The following is a 27309-nucleotide window of genomic DNA, read 5'->3' as shown; positions in this document are numbered from 1 at the left end:
TGTTACTGTTTCCTCCATCATCTCATAATTGGTATCCATTTTTTCTTGGATATACAAATGGTAAAAATGTTTACAGAGTTTACAATAGGTGCATCTTACAAAAAAATAAAATACAGAAAAATAAAAAATGAAATACAGGTGATCACAAAGTCTGGAAACATACATCATATGTATTTTTGAATAGATTGAACTCTCTTGATTACTTCTTCCCAGGTATGCTAAAGGCATAGGTTTATTCAGTGAAAATTAGAGACACAATTCATCTAAGGCAATGCATTGCAGATGTATATACAAGGATAGATAGATCTGCTGCTTTAATGCACATTGTTCATTGCAATTTTGCAACAACTTGTTGAAATTTGAATTGTTAGTGAGGCACAACACATTGAACATAGCATACATTATCAGTAAACTATGTATTATGTATTTGCTCTGCGTTTGCAGACTTTATGGCTGTTTGAACAATTTTAATTCAGAAGACAAGAATAACCACTCGTTTTAAACCCAGTTAAAATAGTCAACATGAAAAGGATATATTATTCTGTGTAAGGCATCTCCTATAAATACTTGATCCTAACTGATCCCATTTTGTTTCAATCATTAAACGTACCTACGTTTAAAAAAAAAAATAGCGATGACAACAAATGCTCCTAGTTGTCACTTTTTTCTTTTTGAATGTGCACTCTGCATCATTGTTTGTTTTTATGATGATTTGATTAGGGAGCGTCCTTAAACATTTTACATATTCATAATACTGCTCTTCAAGAGGAATCATTTTTTCTCATTTTTTGGAAGATGGATTTTTAGCTTTTTCTCACCTTTCTTTCCTCCAATTTTTTTATTGATTAACTCTGAAGATTTAATAACCCCTCTTTCAAAAATTTATTTTCTCATTTATTTTACATGCTTGTGTCCTTTGTGCTTGTGTTTTCCTCAATTACATTTATTAGCAGAAGCTCTTTAGTGAGTGGTGTCATCATTCTTAGGTCTCTGTAACATTAATTAATTTCATATTTATCACCAGTCTTTTTTCATCTAAAACTTCCAAAGTAAAGATTGTTTTCTCTAACTTGTCTCAATAATTTGGAAACTGTTTCCTAGTAAACGTTTTAAGAGACGTAATTGAGTGGCTAATTTCCTGAAATTTTTATGGCATCAAGTGTCATTCGAGTATCTTAGTAAAAGAATGACCGTCTCATGGTTGGAGTGTGGTGTTTGTTTTGGAACTTTAACTGGGCAACACCCTAATCCAACCAGTATCTTGTTTAGCAGGAAAGCCACAATTCTGGCATTTGGAATCACAAACACTGAAACCGAAGGGCAAAGCTATGCCTTTAGGATGATGTCCTCTCTTTTCATCCCAGTCATAATTTGCCTGGAGTCATCTTCCCCCATATCCTTGGGGGAAAACAGAGAACATCTAGAGCAGTGCTGTCCAATAGAAGATTCTGCGATGATGGAGCTGGCCTATACCTGTACTGCCCAGTACAGTAGCCACTAACCACATGCAACTGGTGAGCACTTGAAATATGGTGAGTGTAACTGAGGAACTGAGTATTTACTTTTAACTGTAATTGGTTTAAATTTAAATAGCATCATGTGGCTAGTAGCTAGCATATTAGAGAATGCAGATTTAGAGGGTTTGATGGATCCAGGAAGGACTGTGGAGTTGTAGAGATCTGCACTGAAATCCAAGGTCTGCCACTTCCTAGTTTTGTGATCTTGGGCTAGTTAACCTTAGTCTCCTTTTACATGCAAGCTTTTTGCATGTAAAAGGAGACTAAGATTAATATGTACCTTTAAGTTTATTAAAAGAATTAGAGGAAATCTATAGAACCTGGTACATTACCTACTTTGCGTAACATAGCAGGTGCTCAATAATGATTGCTATGGTTAATATCGTTAATTTGATTTGCTTTTATTTATGTCTTGGGCATAAGTCCTTTGGACTTGCATTTTCCTGATAATCCCATCACAACTTTTCTGTAAGAGTGGGTATTTCGGAACCCTCCTGGGTAGAGGATCCTGTCCGGAGGACTGGTTATAAGACGTGACCTCTGCCTCTGGGACCCAGGGCAAGGCCTGTCCTTAGTGGAGATACGCTGTAGCCTTAAAACATAGCACTTAACAGAATTGTAGTGTCCCCAAAACCAGGCTTAGGTTAAGGCACCAAGGGTCCCAGATTTTGTAGAAGGCAGTCTGAACATCTGGAGCTGGGAGAACTCCAGGAAGGAGGGCAGGGAGGCGGGCAGCCAGGTTCAGCTGGGTCTTAGGACTTAAAGAACAGATGGAAATGGAATAAATAAGGCAAGGGCAGAAAGCATTCCTGAAGACAAGGAATTGGTATGGGTTAAATAGTTTAAAAATACAACTAGTAAAGTGGGCAAGGAGCAGATTCAGGGGATGGGAGGTTACTGAATACCCTGCTAAGAAGTTTGAATAAGGAGAAGTGGAGAAAAGTTTTGAAGAGGGGCATGAGCCTTCAGTCGACACTTTTGGGGTGATTACTACCCACCAGGCCCCTTGTTGAGGGCCGAGGCTCATTCAGCGATTCAACAATGAACTGAACGAATGTTCACGAAGCCCCTTCAAGGCTGGAGCAGGGAGTGGAGAAAATTTCAAAGTAGTCACTGAGGCTGATCCCAAGGACCCTAGGACACCTACAGCAGCAGGGACTGAGGACAGAGGCTTAGTCAGGTGTGCAGAGGACCGCAAGCGGTTCAGATAAGGTCACTTCTAGGAGTCCCAGCCGGGGCCAGGCAGGGACCCCAGGGAGCCCAAGGGCAGGGAGTGCTCAGAGGTCAGGTGGGCAGGGGGCTCTCAGGTCATGGGGAGCTCAGGAGCAGCAATGCAGGCCACAGAAAGGAAGTGTGAGGGGACCCAGACAGGGCCTTGTCCAGAGGATTCCAAAGAACTAGAATAGGTACTTGAGAGCAAAGGCAAAACCCCAGAAGAATTGGGACAGTAAAGCTATTAGTGACGTCCTAGGCCCTGGGGAAGGCATGAAGGGGGATGAAGCCACAGGGGAGCCCAGTGGATGGGTCTGGCCCAGGCACCACCACACAGGCCATCTGCGAGCTGTGAGGAAGAGGCTGGAGCCATTTCTACACCTGCTGCTTGAATCAGGACCCAGGCAGGATGCCTTCTCATGCAGAGACACCAGAAGACTCCAACGAGGAGGGCAGAAGCCAGGAAAGGAATTGGGCCCAGTAAAATTTTAAGTTCTGGGCCTTAACTGAGTCCTCGTTTCCCTGTTGCCTATTCACCTCTGGAGACTGGGTCCCAAAGGTAAGAAGCAGCTGCTCCAGTTGTACTAGGAAGGCAGCCCATGCTAACCGACCTCTCACCACCCCCACCCCATCCCACCCTCCCACCCCCACAACAGGCCAGGCCAAGTCCATCCTGTTTTTCGCTTCTCCTCCTTCCCAGCCAGATTCTGTTGCCTGGGACAGTGATCCCAAGCAGGGACCCCCGTCTGGTGCGGCCTGGGCCAGCCCATAATCTCTTCTGGGTTGGAGCCAACCCCAGGTTGTATCTTGTTACAACACTCACTTCAACTATAGTGTGAGTCTTGGAAAGGGGTCGGAAACCCCAGCTGGCAACCTACTTATTTCAGACAACTTGCAAAGCAACCAAATCCCCACCAGCCAGCAAATACGGCTGTGCACTTGGCCAGTGCGGAAATGTCTGTGTTATGAAAAGTGAAGGTGAGAACAGTGGCAGGAAAGCAAAGTTCCTACCAGAGGTTTTTTTATTGGGGGCAAAGTGAAGGTTAAATTTAAGGTGGTATGCTCTAATTTTCCTAAGAAGCCCCCGTGGGAATCCTGGAAACATCTGCTGGATTTGAGGGGTGATGTGGTGCCTGCCTCACCCCCAGAGTCTGTGTTTGCTTTGGGATTCGTTCATCTGGGCAGCTGAGAGCTCTGGGCAACTGGAGCCTGGCAGATCTCCCCACCTGCCCAGTCCTGCACCCCCACTCTCCAGCCCCTGAAGCTGCAGCCTTTATTACAAGTTCGGTCCCCAGGTCCCCAGGGGACGGAGTGGGGATTGAGGACAGCTGATAAGCCCAACACTATTGACTTTATGGGGAGTATTCAATGCATGTACTTTCTGTGAGTAGGCTGCACTCTTATCTGCTGCCCACAGAGCATTTAATCGTTATCTAAGGGGCCAGTTCATGAGTCATGTCCCTTAAACAAAGTCCAGAGAATAAAGAGGGAAAGGGGGGTCCTTCCCCCACCACACCCCTTTCTTTTCTCCAGTACCTGGTCCTACCCAACCACCCTCCTCTTCAACTTCCCGACTGTCCTTGAGTTCATTGGCTGGAAATAGAAGCACTCACAGCTCCAGGCCTGCAGAGGCCAGGCCAAGCCATCCCAAGGCAGCAGCTGGGCAACCAGCGCTCTGCCTGGCTCTGCCTAGGAGCTCCAGGAGGGAAAGCCCACTCACTGGAGGCTGTGGTGTGCCTGCTTTCTGCTGCGATGGGCAACATTTGCTCTGGGCAGAAATCCCTGGCCGCAACACCAGGTGTCTTGAGGGGAAAAATGTGTGTGCTTGTGGGCGTGTGGGTGTTACCAAGGGCTCCTGGTTCTGGGGAGCCAGAGAGTGGAAATTAATTGTGAGAGAAAGGCCTGATGCTCAAGAGAACCTTTTCTTTTCCCTCCCTCACATCTCCCTCATGCAGCCCTGGGCTCTGTTTGCTCCAAATAGTGGAAGGAAATAAATTATTTTTAGTAGCACAGGATACACAACAAGTGGAAGGAAAGAGGTGGGGACTGGAATAATGGTCTGGGCAGACAAAGGACAAGTGTGAGTACCCTTTGGGAGAAAATCAGAGGCAGGGGTTTATTTGGATTTCCCATTTAGCTTTGTGGATAGACTTTTTCTGGTCATAAAAACAAGATAAAATAATAAATATTTATTGAGTAGCTATGATTTCATTAATGTCCATTAATACCATTTTTTAGTATTTACCCCAAATCACTAACTTCACATACATTAGCTCACTGAATCTTCACAATAACCCATGAAGTTGATATTACGTCCAATTTACAGCTGAGAAAACTAAGGCTGGGGGAAGTTAAGTGACTTGCCCAGGGTGGCAACTGGTATCAGAGCAGAGATTCAAATACAGGCCAGTCTGTCTCCAAAGCCAAACCTGAGTTACTACACCAAACTGCCTCCCGCTTGGCAGTTCCCAACATCTTATCTCACTTAATCCATAGCAAGTCAATGAGTATTGACCTTTCCCATTTTATAGGAAACAGGCTCAGAAGGATACTATGACCTACCCGGGTCCCCAGACCAGTGAATAGCAGAGACTTGGCCCATATATTCCAGCAGCTTTCCTTCTCCGTCATGACTATGGAGTGGCATCAGGGGAGCCCAAGAGTGATCATGAAACAGCCAGGTCTCTCTTTCCTCATGAGAGAAGACCAACGATCTCCTGCCCAGGCAGAGATCTGGGCTCTGTCAGTGGCATTCTCCCTTCCAGATGCCCTGGTTTCCTTCATCACCTGCTTTCATCTGCAGCAACTTGTTTTACTAACTTTTTATTTGAGGAAGGTTGGAGTAGGGGGAGACAGGAGGGACTCAGAGGATGTGAACTGGTCACTAAGTGGCCCTGTGGCCCTGAGAAAATGAGTGACGTAAACACTGGTGAGAATGTGTGGCCTCTGCTGGCTCTGGACAGGTGGTTGTCTGAGAACCACCAGCACAACGGAGTTGGCACCACGCTGAAGGCTTGCTTCTTTGGGTATAGGTTTTAGTGAAATACTTGGGAGCACTGTTCTGTCTAGGATAATAACTTGATATTATGTAACATAATTGAAACATATAATTTTTCATATTAAATGACCAAACTCAGGTGCAATGCCTAGCACACCACCTAGCACTTGGTTCTAAATCATAAGGGTAGAGAATTCCGTGCCTGGCCCCGAGCTGGTGCTCAGTGCCACCCATTAGGCAAAGCCATCATCCCCTCTTGCCTGCATTCCTGTCATAGCCCCCCAACTAGGCCCCACGTCCTTTCTTGTCCCCCTTCCATACAGCTGCTGCTCTCCTTCTTAAAAGAAAACTCCCTGCCAGGGCCTTGGAAGCATTCACTTCATGGAAACAAGCTATGTGTCCACTGACAGAATGCAGAGAGGCTGGAGGCAGCTGTCTGGAGAAATGAGTCTGAGTTGGGTTCCCTGGGGCACAGGCTCCTTAGGTCGCTGTGTCTTGCGTTCATTCAACAATTGTCTTATGAACCACCTTTAATGTGCAGGGAATGCCCAGTACATCAGGTCCAGGAGTTCATGCAACTAAGCCCTTGGCCTCATAAAGCTTACAATGGAGTAGGCAAAGCACACAATAAACAAGTAAACTAGAAGGAAATTTGGTTTTGAAGAATTCAATATGGAAATTGGGGCTCCTTTAAAAAAAATAAGACCAAAGGAATTTAAATTTACCAAGAAAAGTTTCATTGAAAGATAAAACCTACGACTAGCAATCACACTTGCATGCAAACAAACACACACAAATTAACTATAAAGGAAAGGGCAATTTTATTAGGAAAGTGCAAATTTTAGAAACAGAGGTAGTAATATAAAACAAAAAGCAGGACAAAGAGGGTCATTTTATAATCAGATAGATTATAATTCACTAATTCAATAAAATGCCATGAGTCTTTATGCATCAAATGTAATGCACTGAAAGTTATAAAAGTTTAAAGCAAACGCTCCTGGAAAAACAGAAAAGAGGGAACCGATGCAAAATACTAGAGAGGGATTTTCACACAACTCTCTCTTCAATATATCAAGTAGACTAAAAGGCCCAAAATAGAGAAGATTGATTTAATGGATGTGTATAAAAATGTCTTACATTTCAGAGAATATACCTCCTTTTCTAATCCGCATGGAATATTCATAAAAGCTGATCATATGTTTTACCAAAGAGAAAATCTTAATAAATACCCAAAACAGAATATATACAGTGCATATCTTTGATTACATTACAGTAAAACTAGAAAATAATAGCAAATTGTTACCAAAAAGAAAAGGAAATTAAAACACTCTTTCCAAATGAAAAATTAAATAAATTTTTAATAATTTTAAAAAATTAAACAAATTAAAATAATAATTTTAAAAATTATTTAAAAAAATTTTTTTAAATAGAAAGTAATTAATGACAATGTTACTGCAATAGAAACTTACAGGGTGTGACCAAAGGCAAGTTCTGGAATGATTTTCTTCCTAAACAACAAAAAATTGAAAATATATAAAATAAGCATTTGAGACAAGAAGGGAGGTGTTGAGAAAACAAAGTAAACATATGCAAATAAGAAAGAGCAGATTTAATCAAGATGTAGTAGAAATTAATGCATAGGAAATAATAAAAATGAATGAATCCAGAGCTAGTTCTTTTAAAAGAACAATGAAATGGACAGACTTCTGCTCAGCTACTCAAGAAGAAAGTCATAACCATATAACGTTAGGAATGAAGAAGGGCTAATATAGAGTTTTTAAAATCTGTAACACTACTAATGAATCTGAAAATATCAACATTTATAGTACAAAAATTGACTTAAGAAGAGATAGAAAACTTAAGAGAACAAAACCTACTTTGAAAGAATATACCAGTAAATTCTATTACCCATCAAGACCCAGCTGATTCATGTGATGGATAAATGGATGGATGGATGGATACAGAGAGAGGGAGAGATGAATTGGGGCCTGGGGATACAGAATTAGGGATGGGATAAGACCGATACTTTAACTGTAGCCAAAATGACCTTGGTCTACTCTCACTTGGACTGGCAGAAAGCCCCAGGTTTGATCTTCCTGAAACTGACGACACCCGCACAGAGGACCCGAGGTCCAACATTCACAGGCTAATCCAGACAGATCAATTAAACCAGCAGAGCCATGAAGCCTGACAACACCCAAGCTCTCCTAGCGACCTGCCCTCCCCTCCTCACCCCAGCCCCTTCTCCCCTTCCCAGGAGCCCGCAGGTGCAGTCTCTCCAGGGGGCAGTGAGAGCCATGAATAGTAAGGGGTTTAGCTCAAGCACACAGAGGCGTTTAGCTGCCCAAACCTAATCCTCCACTAATCGGATTATGTAAATTCCTACTTCAACCCCTTCCCCTGCAGGACCTGGCCCTGGCCCCTCAACCCTCCACGGTGGGAATCTGGGATGAGAGGGGGCCCATCACCCCAAAGGATCTCTGCTTGTGGAATGGCGCACCAAAACTCTTTCCCTGGTTTTTACAATTAGAAAACCAACAATCACGTTTTAGAAAGTCTTGAAACAAAAAGTCAACCCCAGTCCCAGTGTGCCAACCCAAATGTGCCTCTTTCTCTGTCACCACCCTCAGTCCTTGTTCAGTTGCACACAGATCCTATTTTACAGTTTATTGTTGTTTCGTTTAGCATCACACATTTCCCATCTTGCTGCCCAGAGGCTATAGTTCTTTTTCACAGCTGTAGAATATTCCATTGAGAAGATACATCACCTCTCAGGTTGTCCACTAAGGTGAAGGGCAATATAGGTTCTTGGTTTAAAATCTAACACGGGCTCTCTCGGAGTTCTTACACAAAAGGGCAGGGTGGGAGAAACCTGGGGCCCTTTCCACAGCGATACCCCTTCCACAGCACACGGAGAGAACAGAGGAACAGGAAAAGGAGCCAATTGGGGATATTTGCTGGGAATATTAGGTTACTGGGCAGAAAATGATCAATAATTCTTTTCAATCCACCCTACAACCCATCCTCTAAACCACCTCCAGAATGACATTTCTAGCCAAAATCTAAACATATGACTCCCATGTTCAAAAGCATGAGGAGCGCTTTGCTCCATCTTCACCTGAACGGTCCTCTCCTCCATACCTACATTTGTAGATCCTACACATCCTTCACTGCCCTTAGACCCAGGTAACTGAGGATCCTGCCCTAGATTTTATGCTTTATATGGCCTTGCTCTGCTCACCAGGGGGACACCCACCAGCTCCCATGTCCCACCTTCTAAACCACACTCTGGATACCTGGGACCTCTCAACTTTTTGCCCACATGATCCTGAGCCCACTTCCTAGGTCTTTGTGAGCTGGATGTTCATGTCGTGCGTGCACAGTCCGTGAGAACGGGGATGGGGATGGGTCAGGACTTTCCATTTGTACTCTTGTTCTGGGCCCCACAAATGTCAGGGCAGCCTGCTTCAAGGCCTGGTTTACATTCCACCTCTCTCACAAACATGTTCTGATCCTCCATCTAGATCCCTTTCCCTCCTTTATCCCTAACTCCTGAGCTCCTTAAAGGCAGATCAGAACTTTCTTCACCTTCCTGACACCACTACTTCCCACCCCCACCAAGTACCTAGTAATTCAAGCAATACCTTTTTTATTTATAATAAGAACTGTATTCATTAGATTTGGCAGGGAATAAACAACCCCAAAGTCTCAGCAGCACAACAGCAAAGACTGATTTCTCACTCATGTTACGTAAGGTTGGTGGGTGGGCCATGGATTTGCTCCAAGGCTTCCAGGCTGACAATGCAGCCCCAAACAAGACGTTCCCATGACTGAGCCCAGCCAGCAAGCAAATCCTCTGCACCGTCAGGGCTTATTACCGTTTGCTTACATTCCATGGACCGATGTGAATCACATGGTGAAGTTTATCAGGGCTGCTATGACAAATACCGCACAATGGTTGCCTAAAACAACAGGAATTTATTGCTTCACAGTTTTGGAGGCTAGGAGTCCACATCTCCTGGAGACTGTAGCAATCCAGCAATCCTCTGTCACATGGCTCTCGCTCTCTCTCCTTGCATCTGCCCCTCTGGTTTCTGCTGACTTCTGGCCTCTAGTGATTTCTGGCTTCTACCTCTGTGTTCAATTTCCTTTACTTATAAGGACTCCAGTCACATGGATTAAGACCTGTCCTGATTCAATTTGGCCTCATGTAAATAGGATCTTCCAAGATCCTATTCACAATGAGTCCACACCTTAACTAATAATAACTTCAAAGGTCCTATTTACAAATGGCTTCATACCCACAGGACTAGGGGGTGGGACTTGAACATTTCTTTTTGGGGGACATGATTCCATCCCCAGCACATGGCCGAGCCTGGCAACGGGCAGGGAAGTGCACTCCCTCTACCTACAGGGAAGCACTGAGGCTCCCAAGGTGAAGGGCAGGGCTAAATAATTCTTGTATAGGGAAGGAAACCAGTAGTTGAGAACATTAATACAATTGAACACAATAGAACTTACAATATACTGGCTATGTGCTAGGTACAGTGCTAAGTGCTTTACCAGCCTTTTCTCACTTATTCTCACAATCTTATCATTGTCCCCACTTTACAGATGAGGAAACTGAGGGACCAAGAAGGTAAATCATTTGCCTAGGATCATAAAACTGGATAGACTAGGGATTTCAACCTGGGTATTGCAACTCCAGAGCCCTTTGCTCTTACCCAGTGAACTGTAATGCATTTGTGAATTTATCATGTCAAATTCTGAACTGAGGTCCTCAGAGAGAATAATGCCTAAAACTTCATTACTTATTCATTCATTAATCAGCCAACATTTGCTGAATACCTATTCATTGGAGAAGTGTGGGGAGACAGACAAGTAAAGTAAAATATTACCAAATTAGGGGTGAGTGCTAAGGAGTTGAGCAAAGCAGAGAAGGAGGATGGGGAGTTTATGGGGGAGTGGATAGGGGTGCAATTTTATATAAGAGAGTCTGGGAGCTTTGCTGAGAAGGCGATATTTGAGTAAAGACCTGAAGAATGTCAGCTCCCTGGGGGCAGGGATTTGTGTCTGTTTCATTCACAGTTGTGTCCCCAGTGCCTAGAACAGCCAGCAGTAAAGACTCAAAGTAATGTGCAGAATGAAGGGAGGTGAGGGACGTAGTGGTGTGGATAACTTGGGGGAAGAGTGTCCATGGTGGATGGATCAGCCAGCGCAAAGGCCCTGAGGCAGGAGGCACCAGGTGTATACCTGAAACAGCGAAGAGGCCAGAGCAGCTGGAGCCGAGTGAACCCTAGCGAGGGGAGGACAGAACACCACAGAGGGAAAGGGTATCTTGGGGCTGATATAAGGATTCTGCTTCACTTTGAGTGAAATGGGGAGCCACTAAAAGGTGTTGACCAGAGGAGGGCCTGGAATCTGACTTGGGTTTTCATAGGGCAGCTCTGCGTGAGGTTTGGCCAGGGCGGAGCAAGAAAACCACTCAGGAGGCCCCTGTCTGAAAGGCAACCACACCTTGTGCTGCACATTGTGAAGACACATGACCAAACCCCAGAATCTGCCCAATGCATCAACTGTCAAACTTTAGAGGGGCATCTTAATCTCCTGGGGTACTTGGGAAAACTGAGGACTCCAGACCCCAGCCTCAGAAATCCTGAATTACTGGGCCCGGGGTGTGGGTCCTGGGATCTGCCTTTCAGGACCCCCGTCCTCCGCTCGGTGATTCTGAAGCAACTGGTTTTGAAACTACTCACCGGGTGCTTGAACATTTAACATCTGATGAATGAAGGTCCTGGCACCGCCTGTCTGCGGTTTGCCCACTTTGGGGAAGGGGGGTGGCCAATGACGCCCCGGGTGAGCGGCAGGGACCCCTCCCGCCCCAGGCAGGTCCGGGGAAACGGGAGAGCGCGGGGAGGGGCCGGCGGGGGTCCCGGGCGGGGGGGACCCGGGGGCCCCGCGGGACAAAGGGCGGGGTGTCCTATAAAGGCGGCGGCGCGGCGGCCAGGCGAGGGCGCACCCGGATGGCGGCGGCGCGGGCTCCGGCTCTCGGCGACGAGGTGCGTCGACCCGGGGTGGTGGGCGCCGCGGAGGCCCGGCTCGAGGGTCCGGGGGTCTCCCGCCTAGCCTGGCCCTGAATTCGAGCCGCACTCCCCGCGAGGGCAGGGGTGTTGGGGACGACTTGGGGGCAGCCTCCACGACGACGCGGCGGGAAGACGCGGGGCTCGGCGGGGCGGCCTCGCCTCCTGACTTGAGGCGCGATGCCGGGGCAGCCCGCGCGTCCCCGCGGGCCGTTCAGGGCGCCAGTGCGTCTCCGGGAGTGACTCCCAGGCCCACGGCGGAGGCGACACTTCAGCCACGAGATGCTTTGCTAGCAGTGTCAAGAACTGATTCTTTGGCAGGACACTTCGCAGGGTAAAGAAAAGGGGGGACTTGGGAAGCGCCGCGGGCACGGGCACAGCGCGGGCGGCGCGGGCGGGCAGCGCCTCTTGGACCCGACGGGTGGCTGCCCCGGGGCGCGGGCGGAGGCCGCTCAGGGGCACCCCCCAAGGGTGGCGGGCAAAGAACATGTTATTCTTTAACACGTGCACTCACAGAGTCGTCGGAGTGAAAAAAGCAGTTGCATAAGCTTCTGTAGGGTGATTTTTAGAAGGTGTGTATGAATGTATGTGTATGTATGTGTGTGTATGTGTATGTGTGTAAGTAGATAATTGATAGGGGATAGATGTAAGAGAGAGATGATAGATGATAGACAGATAGATAGATACACAAATGAGACACCAATCTGGCTGCCCGCTGAGCTGGGAGATGGGGTGGATAGATAGGCAGGGACCTTTTACTTTTTACTTTATGCACCTCTGCACACCTTGATATCGTTTTTCTTAGCTGAGTATGTTACTTTTGTAATAATTTCAAAAAGCAGAGCTGTGCCTAGTGCTGGAGGTCAGGCACCTTCTCCCCACCCCAACTATATGAACTCCCCTTCAGCTCTCTCTCGCTGGAGGTTTTCTCACTCACTTTCAAGGGCGAAATGAAGGAAGAGACAAATAGACAGGACCAAATGCCAGTTAGGGAAATTTGAAGTCTGGTGAAAAGAACAGTCTCACGAACCCCAAAGAGTGGGTGCAGGCGGCCCCCAGCAGGTGAGCAGTGAAGCTGGGCTGCAAGTTTCCCAGTGGCTGGGGCTTTGTGCCGGGAGGCACTGTCACAGGAGAGGGGAGCGCTCATGGGTGACCTTCTCTGGGGGTGTGTTTCTTTCTTTTCTCTGAAAACATGTCACCTTTAGTGGTGAAAACAAAATACAGATGTGTGTGCCTATCCATATTAATTGTGACATTCCTGCAGCCCAGATGTTTTTAACCTGGGGCCAAGGTCCCCACCCACCCACCCAGGGGTGTATATGTGAATGGGGAAAAAAATTGTCTTTATTTCCACTTTGGTATTTCCTTTATTTATAAATAAGGGCAACAAACTTCAGTAGTATTAGTAGTACCTATGACTCTGTCACTAACAGAAGCCATGCATATTTTCAGATCACCTTACAGGTGTGGCAGATCTTTTGGGAAACACACTGCTTTTAGAAGTTACAGCAATACATCTAGTTATGTAATGCTAACACGAAGCACATGTATTACTCTTACAATTTAAATTGTTTTAATAACTATTGAGTATAATTGGCTATTTTATGTTCAAGGATTTTAATCTATTCATTTAAAATCATTATTCTGAGAAGGAAACCAAAGTGTTTTTTTGTTTTGTTTTGTTTTTTTTCACTTTATGCATCCACAGCTAGGCTTCTCCAGACTGCCAGAGGGTCCATGGCACGAGAAAATTTAATGAACTCCAACACAGCCTGAGTCATCATTGATAACCTAGATGCATAAACACCCAGATTTGGGACACAGGCTCTGCCATGGACTCCCTGCATGATCGGGACAAAATGCTTCAGCCCTGATTTGACATCAATCAAATGTTCTGATTCCGTGGCATCCAGTGTACTTTTTTAGCCTTAAATTGCTCTGAAATCAAGATTAGCAGCAATCAGCACGTGCAACGGGAAAAACACCAACTGCAATTTTACTGTGATTTAATAAGTACTTTTAGTGATTTCCCAGTGACCTCTACTTTGAACTTTTCCAGCTTGTTAAATCACTGATTTCTGTTTCCCCCTGTGGAGAAGGAGAGCAACACACTTGAGGATAAACCAACAAGGAATTATTAAGCACCTCCTAGGATGGCGGGCTATGGTTTTGAAGCCTGTCTTCCGTTCTGCCTATGTCTTCTATTTGTTTCTATACAATAGGATTGAGCCCTCTTAGAAGAGAACACCACGGTCTGTTTCGTTTAGTTGTCCCGCCTAATCTTTTTCTCTCCCAGCTCGAGAAGAATCTCCCAGAGAACTAGAGTTGACTTAGTGAAGGAGCCAAACCCTCTTTTGACAACAGAAGCTTGAAAGCAACTTTCCTCCCACAGCCCTTGCTGCAAAGCAGCCCACGTTGGTGAGGGCAAGAAAACTTGGTTGTTTTCTGTCTCAGAGTCCTGTTGATTTAGCCCACACTTACATACGAAACTCACAACACTCAATAATTTCATTGCAGAAGCAAAGGCCGGATTATGGAGAAATGACTTCTGTCAGATAAAAGGCAATGGGCAGGGGAACATGTAACTTCAGAGCAGAAAGATGCTTTGGGGATCACTTAGTCCGCCCCCTTCACTTCTGGAACAATCCGTGGTCTTCTACCCAGCCTGGGTTAGCTACTGTTTCTCCAGACTCTGTGGTTCCCTCCCATGTGTCACCCAGGTCACAGGCTCTGAGGGGGCTGAGCCTGTGTTGTGTTCCTCGGGGTCCTAGCAGCCAGCACGGTTATCTGGCCTGGGGTAGGGAGGCCTTCCAGAAGTGTTGAAGCCGAAGTTCAGAGTGCACAGTGTGGTAACAGGACTGGGGGGTTGAACTGGGGGTGTCTCTGCAGTTGTCAGGGACAGGGGAGCCTGGAGGGGGCCGGTGCAGGGGCCGAAGCCAGCGGGACCCTCGGGCTGCCACTCTTCCAGCTGGCTGCTGGGTTCTCAGCAGAGAACTGGACACTTCGAGCCAGATAGGAGCAGGAAAGGCAAACAGAACCAGGGCAGGAAAATATCCCGGGGTGTATTGATGACCGAAACAGGCTGTTCTTGTGAGGGTTGGCACTTCCCACCTATGCCGGACATTTATATAGCACCACCTTCAGTCCTCACGGGAACCCTGCCCATGACCTTCTCTCCGTTGTTCAGGAAAAAAAACTGAGACTTACTGAGTTAACTGATTTTCCCAGCATCATATAACTAGAAAACTGAGAGGTGAGATTCAAAGTTGGGTCTTTTTGCTTTAAAGCCCATATTCTTTCTCATTTTTTTCTTTTATTAATTAAAACAGTACCAAAGTATGTAGACTAAAGCATGGAATTTCCTCTTTATAATCTTTTAACAACCCACTGTCATCCTCCAATGAACCTCTGTTGACAGCTTGGCCTGAATGCTCCCAGGTATTTTGCTTTGCATTTGTACTTAAACACTGTAGAGGGAAACAAATATAAATAAAGCCCAGATTTTTACTACTGCACTGTAGCTTCTTAATTATGAAAAAAATGATAAATTACCACAAACATTTACTTTTCTCTGTTTGACTTGTGGAGATAATAGTTGTAATCATTTAACATTTATTGAGCACTTACTGTGTGCCAGACACTGTGCTAGGTTCCTACACACATATCGTGTCTTGTGTCCTCATAATAACACAGTGAGGAAATATCCTGAATCTCCCTTTACCGATAAGGCCAGCTGAAGCACAGAGAGGTTAGGTAGATTGCTCAAGGTCACACAGCAAAAGGAGTAGAGCCAAAAGCCAAGCCCAGGGTCCTGGCTGCAGAGCTTGTGCTTTTAACTGCCATGGGCTGCCTCCCCTGTTGGCTGAACACCATGAAAATGCCTGTAGATTCAGGCTTGATGGTAACAAAGAGAGGGGCTTATTCCAATTTTCTGGGATCATTGTTTGGTTCCTCCTGGAGGGCAAGAACTGAGTCTAGTGAAATGACTTCTAGAACTCATCTGCACCCCTAGGGCAATCCCAGCAATGCCCACAGCACTGTCAGTACCCACCGCTGTCCATCTATGTCTCTAGCATGAATTAATACACAAAAACAGTGCCCGGCACAGAGGAAGGGCTCTGTCTGTTTGCGCCCGTTTCCCTTACTTTAGCGCTCACAGAAGGCTTCACATCTGGTATTTCAACAGCCCTGCAGGAGGGAAGGACCTCATTACACCTGTTTTATAGCTGAGGCATCTGAGACTGGGGATGGTGAAGTGGCCGCAGAGCCTCGAGGCTGGTTAATGTCTGAGGCTACAACTAGGACACACTCTCCCTGGGGAGAGGGTGGGTTCCCCACTATTTTGACGCCTGCCAGACCTTCCCCATGAAGTCTGCTTCCTTACTGAAAATGGCAGCACTAAGGATGAGAGGTTCTCTGAAGAGTTGAGCGGTGGTTCTCAGCTCTGGCTGTACACTGTGCTCGCCTGGCCCGGCAGCCACGTAGGTGAGCAGCTTGGATCCCCCTTCAAGAAAGAACTGGCCGTTCAGCCTCAAGGGCTGCGGTGCCTTCAGCCTTCAGCCACAGGGCCTTCCCGGGGCAGCCCCCAGCCAGGGACTGAACATGCAGGGGTAGCAGGATCTGGCCATTTCTGCCCAGCAGGTTCTCCTCTAATCGGTGATCCTTGCTGCAGTGCCTGCTCCAGGTGTTGGGTTCTCTAACACTTTTCCAGGTCTGCATTGCAGCCTGAGGCTCCTCCAGGCCAATCCTGCTTCCTACCTGCTTTCCTTTTGCAAGTGTCAAATGTGCTTTGCAGTCCGAAGGCTCCCTCCACCCAGTTTGGGTTCCTTCCCTTTTATCTTTCACAGGCTTTGTCCCCCACGAGAAATCCACCTGTACGTCCAGCTTCTGCTCAGATTATGCTTTCTGGAGGACCCATCTGATGCACCTGGGGAGATTTAGGCAGGACTGATGCCCCAGGGATTTCGGTTTAATTGGTCTGGAATGCAGCCCGGGTGAGTCCAATGAGCAGCCAGAATTGAGAACCACCGGAATAGAGGCAATGTTGAGAGGTGGGACTTCCAAGTGTTTCAAATCAGGAAAAGTCCTGATTTCTCACAATTCACTGGGGCCTCAACAAATTATTTCTCTGTGCTAATTTCAAATGAAACGAGCCTACCCTTTTCCACCATGCATGCCAATTCCTAACCTTCTGACTCCTTCCTGCAATGTGAGCGCTTAATAGAAGCAGCAGGTGTGGAAGAAGCTGGCATTTGAGGCAGCACCTAGTGAATTCCTGGCATTTTATATGATGTGTTCTAGAACTTATCTCAGATATGCAGCATGTTTATCCACACACTCCCATCCTCTCAATAACCCAGGTAAAAATAAAAGAGATGCAGAAGTTAGGGAAGAATTCAGTGCCATTGCCAGATCATTTTAGTTTTGACACAGTTCTTTTTTTAACTCTAGTCAGCAAGAGTTGTTCTGGATTTTGCAGTTAGCGTGTGGGACTTTGTGCTGTGATTTTAAGTGCTTCTCTATGTGTGTGCCTCCTCCTGCCCCAGCCTATACACCCCAGACAGGGCTCCTGACCACGCGCACCCCCAATCCCAGCTCAGCAGAGCCTGGAGCATGGTAGGTGCACCTTAAGTGTTAGAACTGAAAAAAAAAAAAAAAAGGCACCCAGAGCCAAGGGATTATAGCCAGCTTGGTTAGAGAAAATCAAGATATCTCTTCCTAAGGATGCGCAAACACTCTTATGAGTCCTTTTTTATTTGTAAGTGTATTTATTATCTTGTTATATCTATTTATACACTTTTACAGCAATTACTATATGTCAGATACTGTGAAAAATTTACAATTTTTATTCATAATAAAAAGTAGCCATATTAAGTATTATGTATTATATAAAATTAAGTACCATATTAATATTTTTACAACTATCAACTTATTTAGTTCTCCTACCAGCCTTGGTCTACCACCACAGGAGTACGGCAAGGGGAGGGCTCAGGACGGGGCGGGGGTGCCCTGGAATGGCCTGGAAGGCTTCCTGGAGGAGGAGGATTTGAGTTGTTCTTTAAAGAAAGTGTGGGAATAGACAAGGATTGCATGGGGAGGGAAGCTTGCTGATGCATCCTAAATGTTCACACTAATACATGTTAATCCCAGCCACTTGAAAAAGTGGCCCCTGCCTCCAACTACCAAATAAGATTTGGCAACATATGATGATAAACAGCTCTTTTAGGGTTGGGAATATCATCCACCCCAACCTTGCGGAAACCCAAATATCTTCTATGGCATCCTGCCAAATAGTCACCGCCCCCCCCCCCATCTGCCCTTTGTCTTTTGTTCTTCGTCAGGCTAAATATCCCCAGATCTGTTCTTCATGCAACGTGGTGTCAAGATCCATTGTCATCCTGTTCATTCTCCTCTAAACGTGGTCTAGCCTGGATATTTTACCTCTTACCCAGGAGGGTCCAACCCTCCAAGTGAGGCCCTCTGCTGTTCTAGCTCCTTCATTCCAAACACTACTTTATGAGTGAAACCCAGGATCTCAGATTTTTCCCCCTTAAGAATCCATAATCCACTGTTTCATATGCAACTCCCTACTGGAGATATATATATATATTTCCACATATGTACTCAGTCCTGTCGTGAAACTGGTTCTGAACAACTAGGAGATGAATTTTCTAAAATCTCACGAAGAGCTGCCGCCTCAGGTTCCTGGCAGGACGTGCAGTCCCCGAGGCTTCTTTCACGGTGTTGTCCCTCGGGACCCTTTCTCTTTCTCGTCTCAGGCACCAGGCATGACCCGGAAGATCTTCACAAGCACGCGGGAGCGGTGGAGGCAGCAGAACGTCAACAGCGCCTTTGCCAGGCTGAGGAAGCTCATCCCCACTCACCCGCCAGACAAAAAGCTGAGCAAAAATGAAACGCTCCGCCTGGCCATGAGGTACATCAACTTCCTGGTCAAGGTCTTGGGGGAGCCGGGCCCGCAGCCGGCGGGAGTTGCTGCGCGGGGAAAGCTTCCGGGGCTCTTCCCCTGGGCACCCCACGTGCCTGATGGCGGCCGGGGTCCTCCGCCCGGCCCGGGCTGCCACGTCCCCTAGCGCCGCTCGGCGTCCTCACCCGGGCACCCCGGGTTCAGAAGTCACTGGCTGTCCACAGTCTTTTGTTTGTTCCAGAGTCAATTTGATGAATGATTTGTGAGGCAAGAATTGACCCTTCGTAGTACATTCCTCAGGGGCAGCCACAGGGAGCCGAGGCCAAGACGAATGGCATTTTGGAATCCGCCATGCCCCGCTGCAGTTGACTTTATGTATCTGGTTCTTGACTTTATGTATCTGGGTTCTCCGTCAGATGTTTGAGAAGAAAACACAAAAGCCTGTGATAAAAAAGGTTTCAAAATCATTGTTTTACTCTATAAGTTATAAGAAAGGAGTTTTCACTGAATGGGTCTCAGATGGATGAACAGAAAATGCTTCTCTTCGAATATTTTTTTTGAAGTTTGTTTTGCAAAATGAGGCCCTGTTGATCAAGGGTGAACAAAATAAATTTTAAGTTCAACGAATGAAAAGAAAGCCCCTGAAGAAACCAACCTGGGAGACTTGGGAGGAAATCTCCTGAGGTGTGAGGGTGACAGGAACCCAGAACATAAACGTGGAGGAGCTTTGCATCCTTGAATCGCTATGGAAACATGAGGTGTTACTGGTATTGAGACATTGATGCTTTACAGACACCATCTGTAAAGCCAAACAGTGCATATCTGTTAGAGGAAAAGACTGGATAATTAACAAATTAAACTTCATTGTACTCTTATGAAAAAGAGTTAGTTAAAATGGGTTAGCTAACCCCTTTGTTTCACATGCCAGGATTAAAACTAATAACTCTGCCTGAGTTCCTGCTGATTGAAGACATTATTTATTCTTTCCTCTGACATTGAATCAAAATAACACTTTTCATATTAGGACTGTTTTAATGTGTTGCCAAGGAAGGCAGAAAGGTTCTCTTTGTGACTTTACTGCACTTTTCTGTAAAAGTGTGTACGACAAAGATTTTTTCTGATGAAGTGTAACAGAGTACTCCTGGAAAGGCTGAGAAGTTTGAGTTACTGTTTAACTCTGTGAGAGGGATAATTAAAGAAATCCTGCAGGGAATCCTTTGATAAATAAAAGAGCCTGTAAAATACTACTTTATGTAACTCACCTATTCAAATTATTTCTTTTGCAAGCTTGTATTTTTGTATATCAACTTGTGTTTGGTTAAAGTGACTGTCAAAAGGAATTCTCGTCATGTATAAACCAGGTGACCTTAACAAGGTGTCCATGAGACTGGAAGTTAATTCAAAAGTCACTCTAGAGTCTTCCTTGGTGACCTGCACCTGGACATTGCAGTAGGGAGAATTTATGGTGCAAACCCACCATAGTTCACTAGATCATAATCTCTTCATGGAATTTTTTGAGTCCCACAGAAAAGTTTTGGCAGTTTATAATATAACCTGTGCTATTGTTTTGCTTGAAAAGAGGGACATGTTTCATCTGCTGGGGACACCATTGGAAACTTCTGGAACCAGGCATAAACAGGTCCATTGATTCATAGAATGTCAGAACTGAAAGATACTTTTGAGATCTGCTAATTCCACCCCCTCATTTTACAGAGGAGTAAACAAGTTCAGAGGGTTATAACGTGACTTTCCCCAGGTCACATGGAAACCCAGGATGCAAGGCAAATTCTCCTGACTGTGTCTAGTCTATCGACAGCCCTGTTCAGCCACCGAGGATTTTAGGATTGAAAATAGACAAGTGCTTTATCATCCTGCTTAGCTCTTTCCTATAGCATTTGGGAATCTTCCTCATGTTCCGCTTTTATTGAAATTGAATTATTGTGCTTTGTAGAATGTGATTAGATGTATCAAACCAAAGATTTTATTTATTGATGTCTTGTGAATTTTTAACCATTAATTATAATCTATTTAACTGTTAATTTATTACAAATAAATTATTTAAGAGAAGAAATTGTTCTTCCTTTCTTTTAAAAAAGAAGTTCGTAAATTTTGCAAGCACATCACCCCTCCTCTTCATCTGCGTAGCTACCACCCTGCCTCTGACCCCCTCATCATCTTTAGTTTGGAGTAAATCCAACATCCCCTCACCACTCTCTTTCCCCACCTCAGTCCACCCCTCACACTGCTCCCCAGTTGCCCCCATCAGAGCTGTGTTCTGATCACTGCCCTGCTACCAAACCTCCAGGGGCTCAGGCACCAGCCTGGGACAAGGGCCATCACACCCCAGCAAACCAGGCCCTCTGCAGCCCAGCCCCCGTGCACCCTGTCCCTACCTTCCACAGCCCCCTAAATGGACGGCACATCCTAATGAAACAACCTCTCTCGATAATTCCCAAATGTGCTCCCCTCATTTCTACCTCTGATTGTGCTCTTGCGATTCCATTGCTTGGATAAATGTCTCTATTCTCCCTCATTCTACTGAGCCCTCCACCTGTGCCAAATTCCACTTGCTAAAATCCCCCATGCTTCATCTCAAACACCTCTCCTGCCATGAAGCTTGCCTCATCTTCGACACCCTCTCTTAACGTGAAGCGCTCCTCGATTTCCCCTGCTCAATCTGATCTCTCCTTCCTCAGAATCCCCTGATGTTCCTGATAGCCCTTATTTGCTCTAGTCTTTATTACAGACATCCGTGTACATTCTGCTCCCCACCTGCCCACCCAGCAAGCTGAGCTCTCCTTGAGGAGAGGGGCAATTTCTAGCATTTAATCCATACAACAGCCCTACAAGTGACCTGCCCTTTTGAGATGAGAAAACTCTATCAAAACAGACTCTGTAAAGGACACTCCTCTAGCCTTCCCTAAAACTTGACATTGAAATGAAATTTGAACTGGCTGAATTTTCCTTAGAAATGCAAAGTCTAAAACTCGTTGCAAAAGCTTTTTTCTCATGATTTCGATTCAACACCACCCCTTGCACCAGTTGCCTTATGAGGGTTGATCACATAAGAATGGGCAGAGATGGCCAAAATAAGTGTAAGTTATGCACAACTGGCTTTGTCCTTAAAAAGGCAAAGGATGAAAGGGGTCTGGCAGAATGGACAGCTTAACTGCTGACCCACAGGTCAAAGGTCAGTTAAAAGTCACATCCTTAAATAAAAAGGTCAAAGATGAGGGAATCTAAAAGTCCAATGGCCATGCAAAGTGAGGGATTTAGAGTGACAGGTGTTAGGAAAGGAATGCCAAGGAATGAATGTTGTTCAGGAATAATCAGAAGCCAGGGGAAAGGGCCCCTGAACCAGACTTTCACTTCGGTGTGGGTTGGAAGTTGCCCTAAACACGGAAGCGATTTTATTTTCTCCTTATTGCTACAGGCCGTTTTTGCTAATGGCCTGTCTCAAAGAGATTTTAAAGTCCCTATTTTTTTTTTTTTTTTTTTTACATAAGCCTTAGCTAGCTTTGTAATCTACCAAATAATATTTACCATAAAATTTAATTTCCAGAGCCCAAGAATTCCTTTGGAAGTTTAATGAAGCAAGCTTTTGAATTGCCTTTTCTGGGTAACATTTAAAAAATAGAATGTATTCCATATATCTGTACACTATGACTGAAGTAGTTATTCTTCTAGGACCCTGTCATCAAGAAATATTCAGAATTATGGTCAAAGAATTATGTACATGGATATTGATTTCAGAATTATTTAATATAAACATAAAATGATAATAATAAGAGTAAGAACTGAGTATTCAGATGCCAGGCACTGGGCCAGGCTTCCAGTGAATCAACTCACCTAATCTTTTTTTTTTTAATTTTTTTTTTCAGCTCACTTAATCTTCACAACAATCATTTAAGGTTCTTAGTGTTATTATTCCCATTTCATAGACAAGGACACTCAGGTGTAGGATGTTCTTTAACTTAACCAAGTTCCCACTGCAGAGCCAGAATGTGACCCTGGTTATTCTCACTCAAAGTCACCGCATTACGCAGAGGCAGGACAACCTCACACAGAACTCTTTTTACATCCATGTTCTTGTTTCATTTTGGCCTTAACCACTTAAGTGGAACCTCATGGGCCAGGTATATTACACAATAACACTACTAAACAGCAAAATCGGTTGGGAGAAAAAAATAAAGCCCCCTGCTGGGAAGCCTTGGGCTGGGAGTAACGCCGGGGGCAGAGCTCACCCTAACAGGGCAGGCTGCGGTGTGGGGCCAACACGAGATGGTTTTATTTTTTCCAGTCACCGCCTTCCATTATGCTCTAATGATCCTTTCCCATCCCGTAACAGGAAGGTGGGCAGAGCCCAGGCCTTTCCAAGTCTCTCAGGATTCAAAAGACCAGTTCAGGCCAATTGAGAAGCCATCTCAGCAGCTTTCCATCTCTCCCTCCCTGTCTCAGGCTTGACAGATGGCGCAAGGCATTTGCACTTTGAGTGTGTGTGCATGGGTGTGTCTGTGAGTGTGTGTGTGAGTGAGTGTTGTGTAGTGAGAATGAGCGTGTCTGAGTGTGTCTGTGAGTGTGAGTCTGTGTGTGTCTGAGTGTGTGTGTAGTGAGAATGAGTGTGTGAGTGTAAGAGTGATAGTATGTGAGTGTGTGAGTGTTTATGATTGTGTGCATCTGTGTGTGTGTGCACACACAGGGTGAGGGATCTGCTCCTTCAAGTCTCCTACTTCTTCTGGTTTTAGCTCCTCTGGAGCTGAGGAGGAAGGAGAGTTTAAGGAAAGGGACAAAGTTGTTTTCTTCTCTGGACACAGGCCTGTGTCCTCTTTGGGTTTCTGCTGCCTCCCTGGCAAGCACTGACCAGCCCTCGCTGTGGCCGGCCCCCCCAACGGCTTCCTGAGGTGCATCTGGGTGTAGGAGGTCCACTCTGACGCCACCCCTTTCACTGTTCCCTGATCTCTCCCTCCTCCTTGCCTCATCTGCTGGGGCCTCCTTGTCCAAGCTTCGCTACTGCCCACAGAACCCACCAGAAACCTTCACATGCTTGCTAGACCTAAGGGTCGCTCCCTTCTTCACCCTGTCGTTGCCCTCCAATTCTATGTTCTGTTCTATTATTTTTCCCAGCTCAGAGACAGATCAAGAAGTCTGGTCTGAGCAGCTTTCCATCTCTCTTCTTTATGAATGGTTATTTTGGGACTGTCCCCTCACCTGGCTTGATGGGGCTGGGGGCAGAGCCACTTCACTCTTCACTAGGCTGACAAACTCAGGACCCCAACCCTCTCCCTCAACTCTGTATTTCCCACAGTCATTTTCTTGCAGAGGCTGTTGTGGTGGGGTGATATTGGAATTGCAGGGCCAGTTTTGCTGCCTCTCATTAAATCTTGGGATTTGGCCCCAACTGATCAAATCCTGGGCTTTGGCTTGCACTGGAAACTTAGAGTTAGAATGTGGGTTATTTAATTTCTCTTTGTCCTTAGCTTTAGGCCCTAGTTGCTGATTCTGGAGTAACTGGAGAAACCCTACTTAACTTTTTACTGCACTATTTCCTGGACACTTCGCAAGAGGAAAGGTAAGTGAGACCCCACGGGACCAACTGAGGTCCCGTAGGACTGAGCAGCCTGACTGCATCCTTAAGGGCTAGCGAGAGCCTGGGGGGCAGGGTTCTCCAGGGTCTTTCCATACATGGCAGGGCAACTGTCAGCCTAGTGGCTTGAAGGCCCAGCCCTGGCTGCTGGTTCTTGGGGTGACAACTCGAGTTCCAGGACAACAAAGGAAAAGGAACTCAAGCAGAATCCCATTTCTGTGGCAGGACTGACCCAAGGAGGGGCAAGAGAGGGGACTAGATGAATAACTGCGGCCCAACAGATTCTGGATCTCTTTGGCAGTGAAGGAGATTCTTGGAGGATTGAGGAAGGAGGTGATATGGGGAGATATGGGTTGAAATGTGTTCCCCAAAACAATATGTTGAAGTCCTAACCCCCGGTACCTATGAATGGAACCTTATTTGGAAATAAGGTCTTTGCATATGTCATCAAGTTGAGATGAGGCCATACTGGATTAGGAAGGGCCCTAGATCCAGTGTGACCGGTGTCTTTATAAGAAGAGGAGGAGAGAGAAGGTGGGTGGGAAGAGGGGAAAGCCAAGTAAAACAGAGGCAGAGCCATACTGGATTAGGAAGGGCCCTAGATCCAGTGTGACCGGTGTCTTTATAAGAAGAGGAGGAGAGAGAAGGTGGGTGGGAAGAGGGGAAAGCCAAGTAAAACAGAGGCAGAGATGCATCTACAAGCCAAGGAACGCCATGGATTGTAGCAAACATCAGAAGCTAGAAGGGGCAAGCAAGGATCCTCTTCTACTTCTCCACACTTCAGAAAAAAGCCTAGTCCTGACAGTACCTTGGTTTTGGACTTCTGGCCTCCAGAACGGTGAGACAATAAATTTCTGTTGTCGTAAGCCCCCCAGTTGGTTGTACCTTCTTGTGGCAGCTGTGGGAAACTAAGACGGGGCAGCTGAGGAACCCAGCAGACATGCCTTACACCGAACATCTTTTTGCATGTGGCTCTTTCCTTATCTTTAGTTATTCCTTAGGTTAAACCTTCAGGACTAAGACTACTAAACCAAAGGATATGAAAAATGTTATGCTCCTTGATATACACTTCCTTAGCAGGGTATTTATTTAAAGCAAATGCCGGCATTGTATGTATTCATTCAGTCTCACTCAATAAACGTTGATTGAACATGTGCTATGCTCTGCAAGAGCTAGGTGCTGGGGATGGAAAAATGAACAAAAAAAGCAGCTTATTAACTGTGGGAGAGACGACCAAGTAAACACCTGCCTCCATATTTCCATGATGTCTTGGTAGACATGCAGAGGAAGAAAGAAAGAAAGGCATTCCTAGCTAATGTGTGAAGCATCTGTTTGTACTCTTGACCCATATATATATTGGGTGCAATTATTTTATTTTTCTTAATGATTTGCATGATATTGCAATGTGTTACTCCTTTGTTATAAATGTTTTTGCAGTGTATTTTTCTTTTCATTTTATTTTTCAATGTGTAAAAATATTTAATATTTCCCTTTAAGATTTTTTTTCTATTTATTTCATGTTTAAAAATGGATTCTTTTACTTAGAAACTAGCTAAATATTTGCCCAGGCTTTGTTCTAATATCTTGTAGTTTGTAGTTTCTTTTCTTTTCCTTTTTTTTTTTTTTTTTCCAGATCAAGTGGAATATTTTTTCATATAATCAAACTGGTAATTTTTTTTAGTTTTAATATTTATATCTACTTGGCTGACTTACTGAAATTTCTTACTAATTTTAGGAATTCCTTTATTTGATTTTCTGAGCTTTTATTGACCATATTATCTGCAAACAATGCTAATTTTGTTCCTCCCTTTCCACAAGTTATATCTTCAGGTTATGCTTCATGTGTCATGATATTTGCCTCTGCCCTCCCCTAGAACGATGTTAAATAATCATCCTTCTTAGTGTTCAACACAAATTTCGGCACTTGATGGTTATGTAAATAATTATAACTGTCTTCCTATCCTAGTCCAATTAAATAGAAAAGCTTTCAAGTTTAACAATTAAGTATGATGTTGGCTTTTGGTTTTATGACCGGCATTCTACATTATACCCACATTTCTAGGAGATTCTTTTTTTAAAATCAGAAATGAATGTAGATTTTATTGAAAGTCTGTTACACACATACTGAGGTTATTCCTTTTTAAAATGCTAATGGATGTGCTGGTATTAAATGATTCTTGCCTTTCTGGGCAATTCCTTTGATATGTTTTTGAGTTTGGTTAGGTGTAGGAATGCCAGCTAGCAGGAGATAGGGAGACTGGGCATTGGCCTTGCCTTTTCCCTGATGGAATGTGGTTTCGCCCATTTTTAAGTACATCTTGAGCAACCAGAGGGTCTCCAGGTCTGCAATGGACTCTAATGGAAATACATTCCTTTTAGACTGTGTGTCTGAATTCTTTCTGACGAGGGAGGCAAGTCCCAGTTTTACAAGGATCATGGAACAGCAAGACCCATAGTGTACACCTCATCTCATGGCTGCTCAACTCTGGCCCCACTGGTAGGAAGTGGAGCGCTGGGCTGAAATAGCAGCCTTCTGCACCACTTGCCAGCTAGCTCCGGTAGTGAATTTTTTGTAACTTTCACTATATCAGGATTTAATTTAACTTCATGGTGTGTGCATATGTATGTATACACACCTGTACATATGGTTACCAAACAGCTATTTTTCCAGGCTATTTTTGAAGAAACAATAAAAGGGAGGATAGAGTGGGTGTTCCAGTTTGCTAAAGCTGCCAAAAAGCTCTATGCCAGAAATGGATTGGCTTTTACAACGAGGGTTTATTAGTTCACAAATTTACAGTTCTACGGCAATGAAAATGATGCCCAGTTAAAAACTTGATGCCCAGTTAAAGCATCACTAGGACAATACCTTCTCTGAGGAAAGGCCGATGGCACAGGGGTTTCTCTGTTGCATGGGAAGGCACATGGCCGGAGCCCGCTGGGCCTCTCCTGGGGTTAGCTTCTGGTTTCTGTTGCTTTCTCAAAAATATCTT

The 27309-nt window shown here is 45.2% G+C and overlaps 1 protein-coding gene across 6 annotated transcripts; it reads left to right on the top strand.

Annotated features, from left to right (window-relative positions):
* Nucleotides 1-1515: 1515 nt before the first annotated feature.
* On the top strand, nt 1516-20761 carry TAL2 (TAL bHLH transcription factor 2). 6 transcript variants are annotated; one of them, XM_037796881.1, is made up of 2 exons: nt 1516-1532; nt 18587-20761. In XM_037796881.1, the coding sequence occupies exons 1-2, from the start codon at nt 1530-1532 to the stop codon at nt 18896-18898; spliced, it is 315 nt and encodes a 104-aa protein (XP_037652809.1). In that variant the 5' UTR covers nt 1516-1529; the 3' UTR covers nt 18899-20761. The 6 variants fall into 6 exon arrangements, with proteins under 6 accessions (XP_037652809.1, XP_037652808.1, XP_037652806.1 ...); XM_037796880.1 differs by lacking the exon at nt 1516-1532 and adding an exon at nt 11740-11786; XM_037796878.1 differs by lacking the exon at nt 1516-1532 and adding an exon at nt 12013-12141 and having other exon boundaries at nt 18149-20761.
* The last annotated feature ends 6548 nt before the right edge of the window (nt 20762-27309 follow it).

Source organism: Choloepus didactylus, chromosome 10 (assembly GCF_015220235.1).
Source record: "Choloepus didactylus isolate mChoDid1 chromosome 10, mChoDid1.pri, whole genome shotgun sequence".
Lineage (NCBI taxonomy): Eukaryota > Metazoa > Chordata > Mammalia > Pilosa > Megalonychidae > Choloepus > Choloepus didactylus.
Note: the sequence above shows the minus strand (reverse complement) of the source record. Positions and strands in the feature narration are given on the sequence as shown.

Bases quoted from the DNA above. Each gene is read 5' to 3' on its own strand.
- TAL2 (XM_037796878.1), top strand. From the start codon at position 18,470: ATGAATTTTCTAAAATCTCACGAAGAGCTGCCGCCTCAGGTTCCTGGC.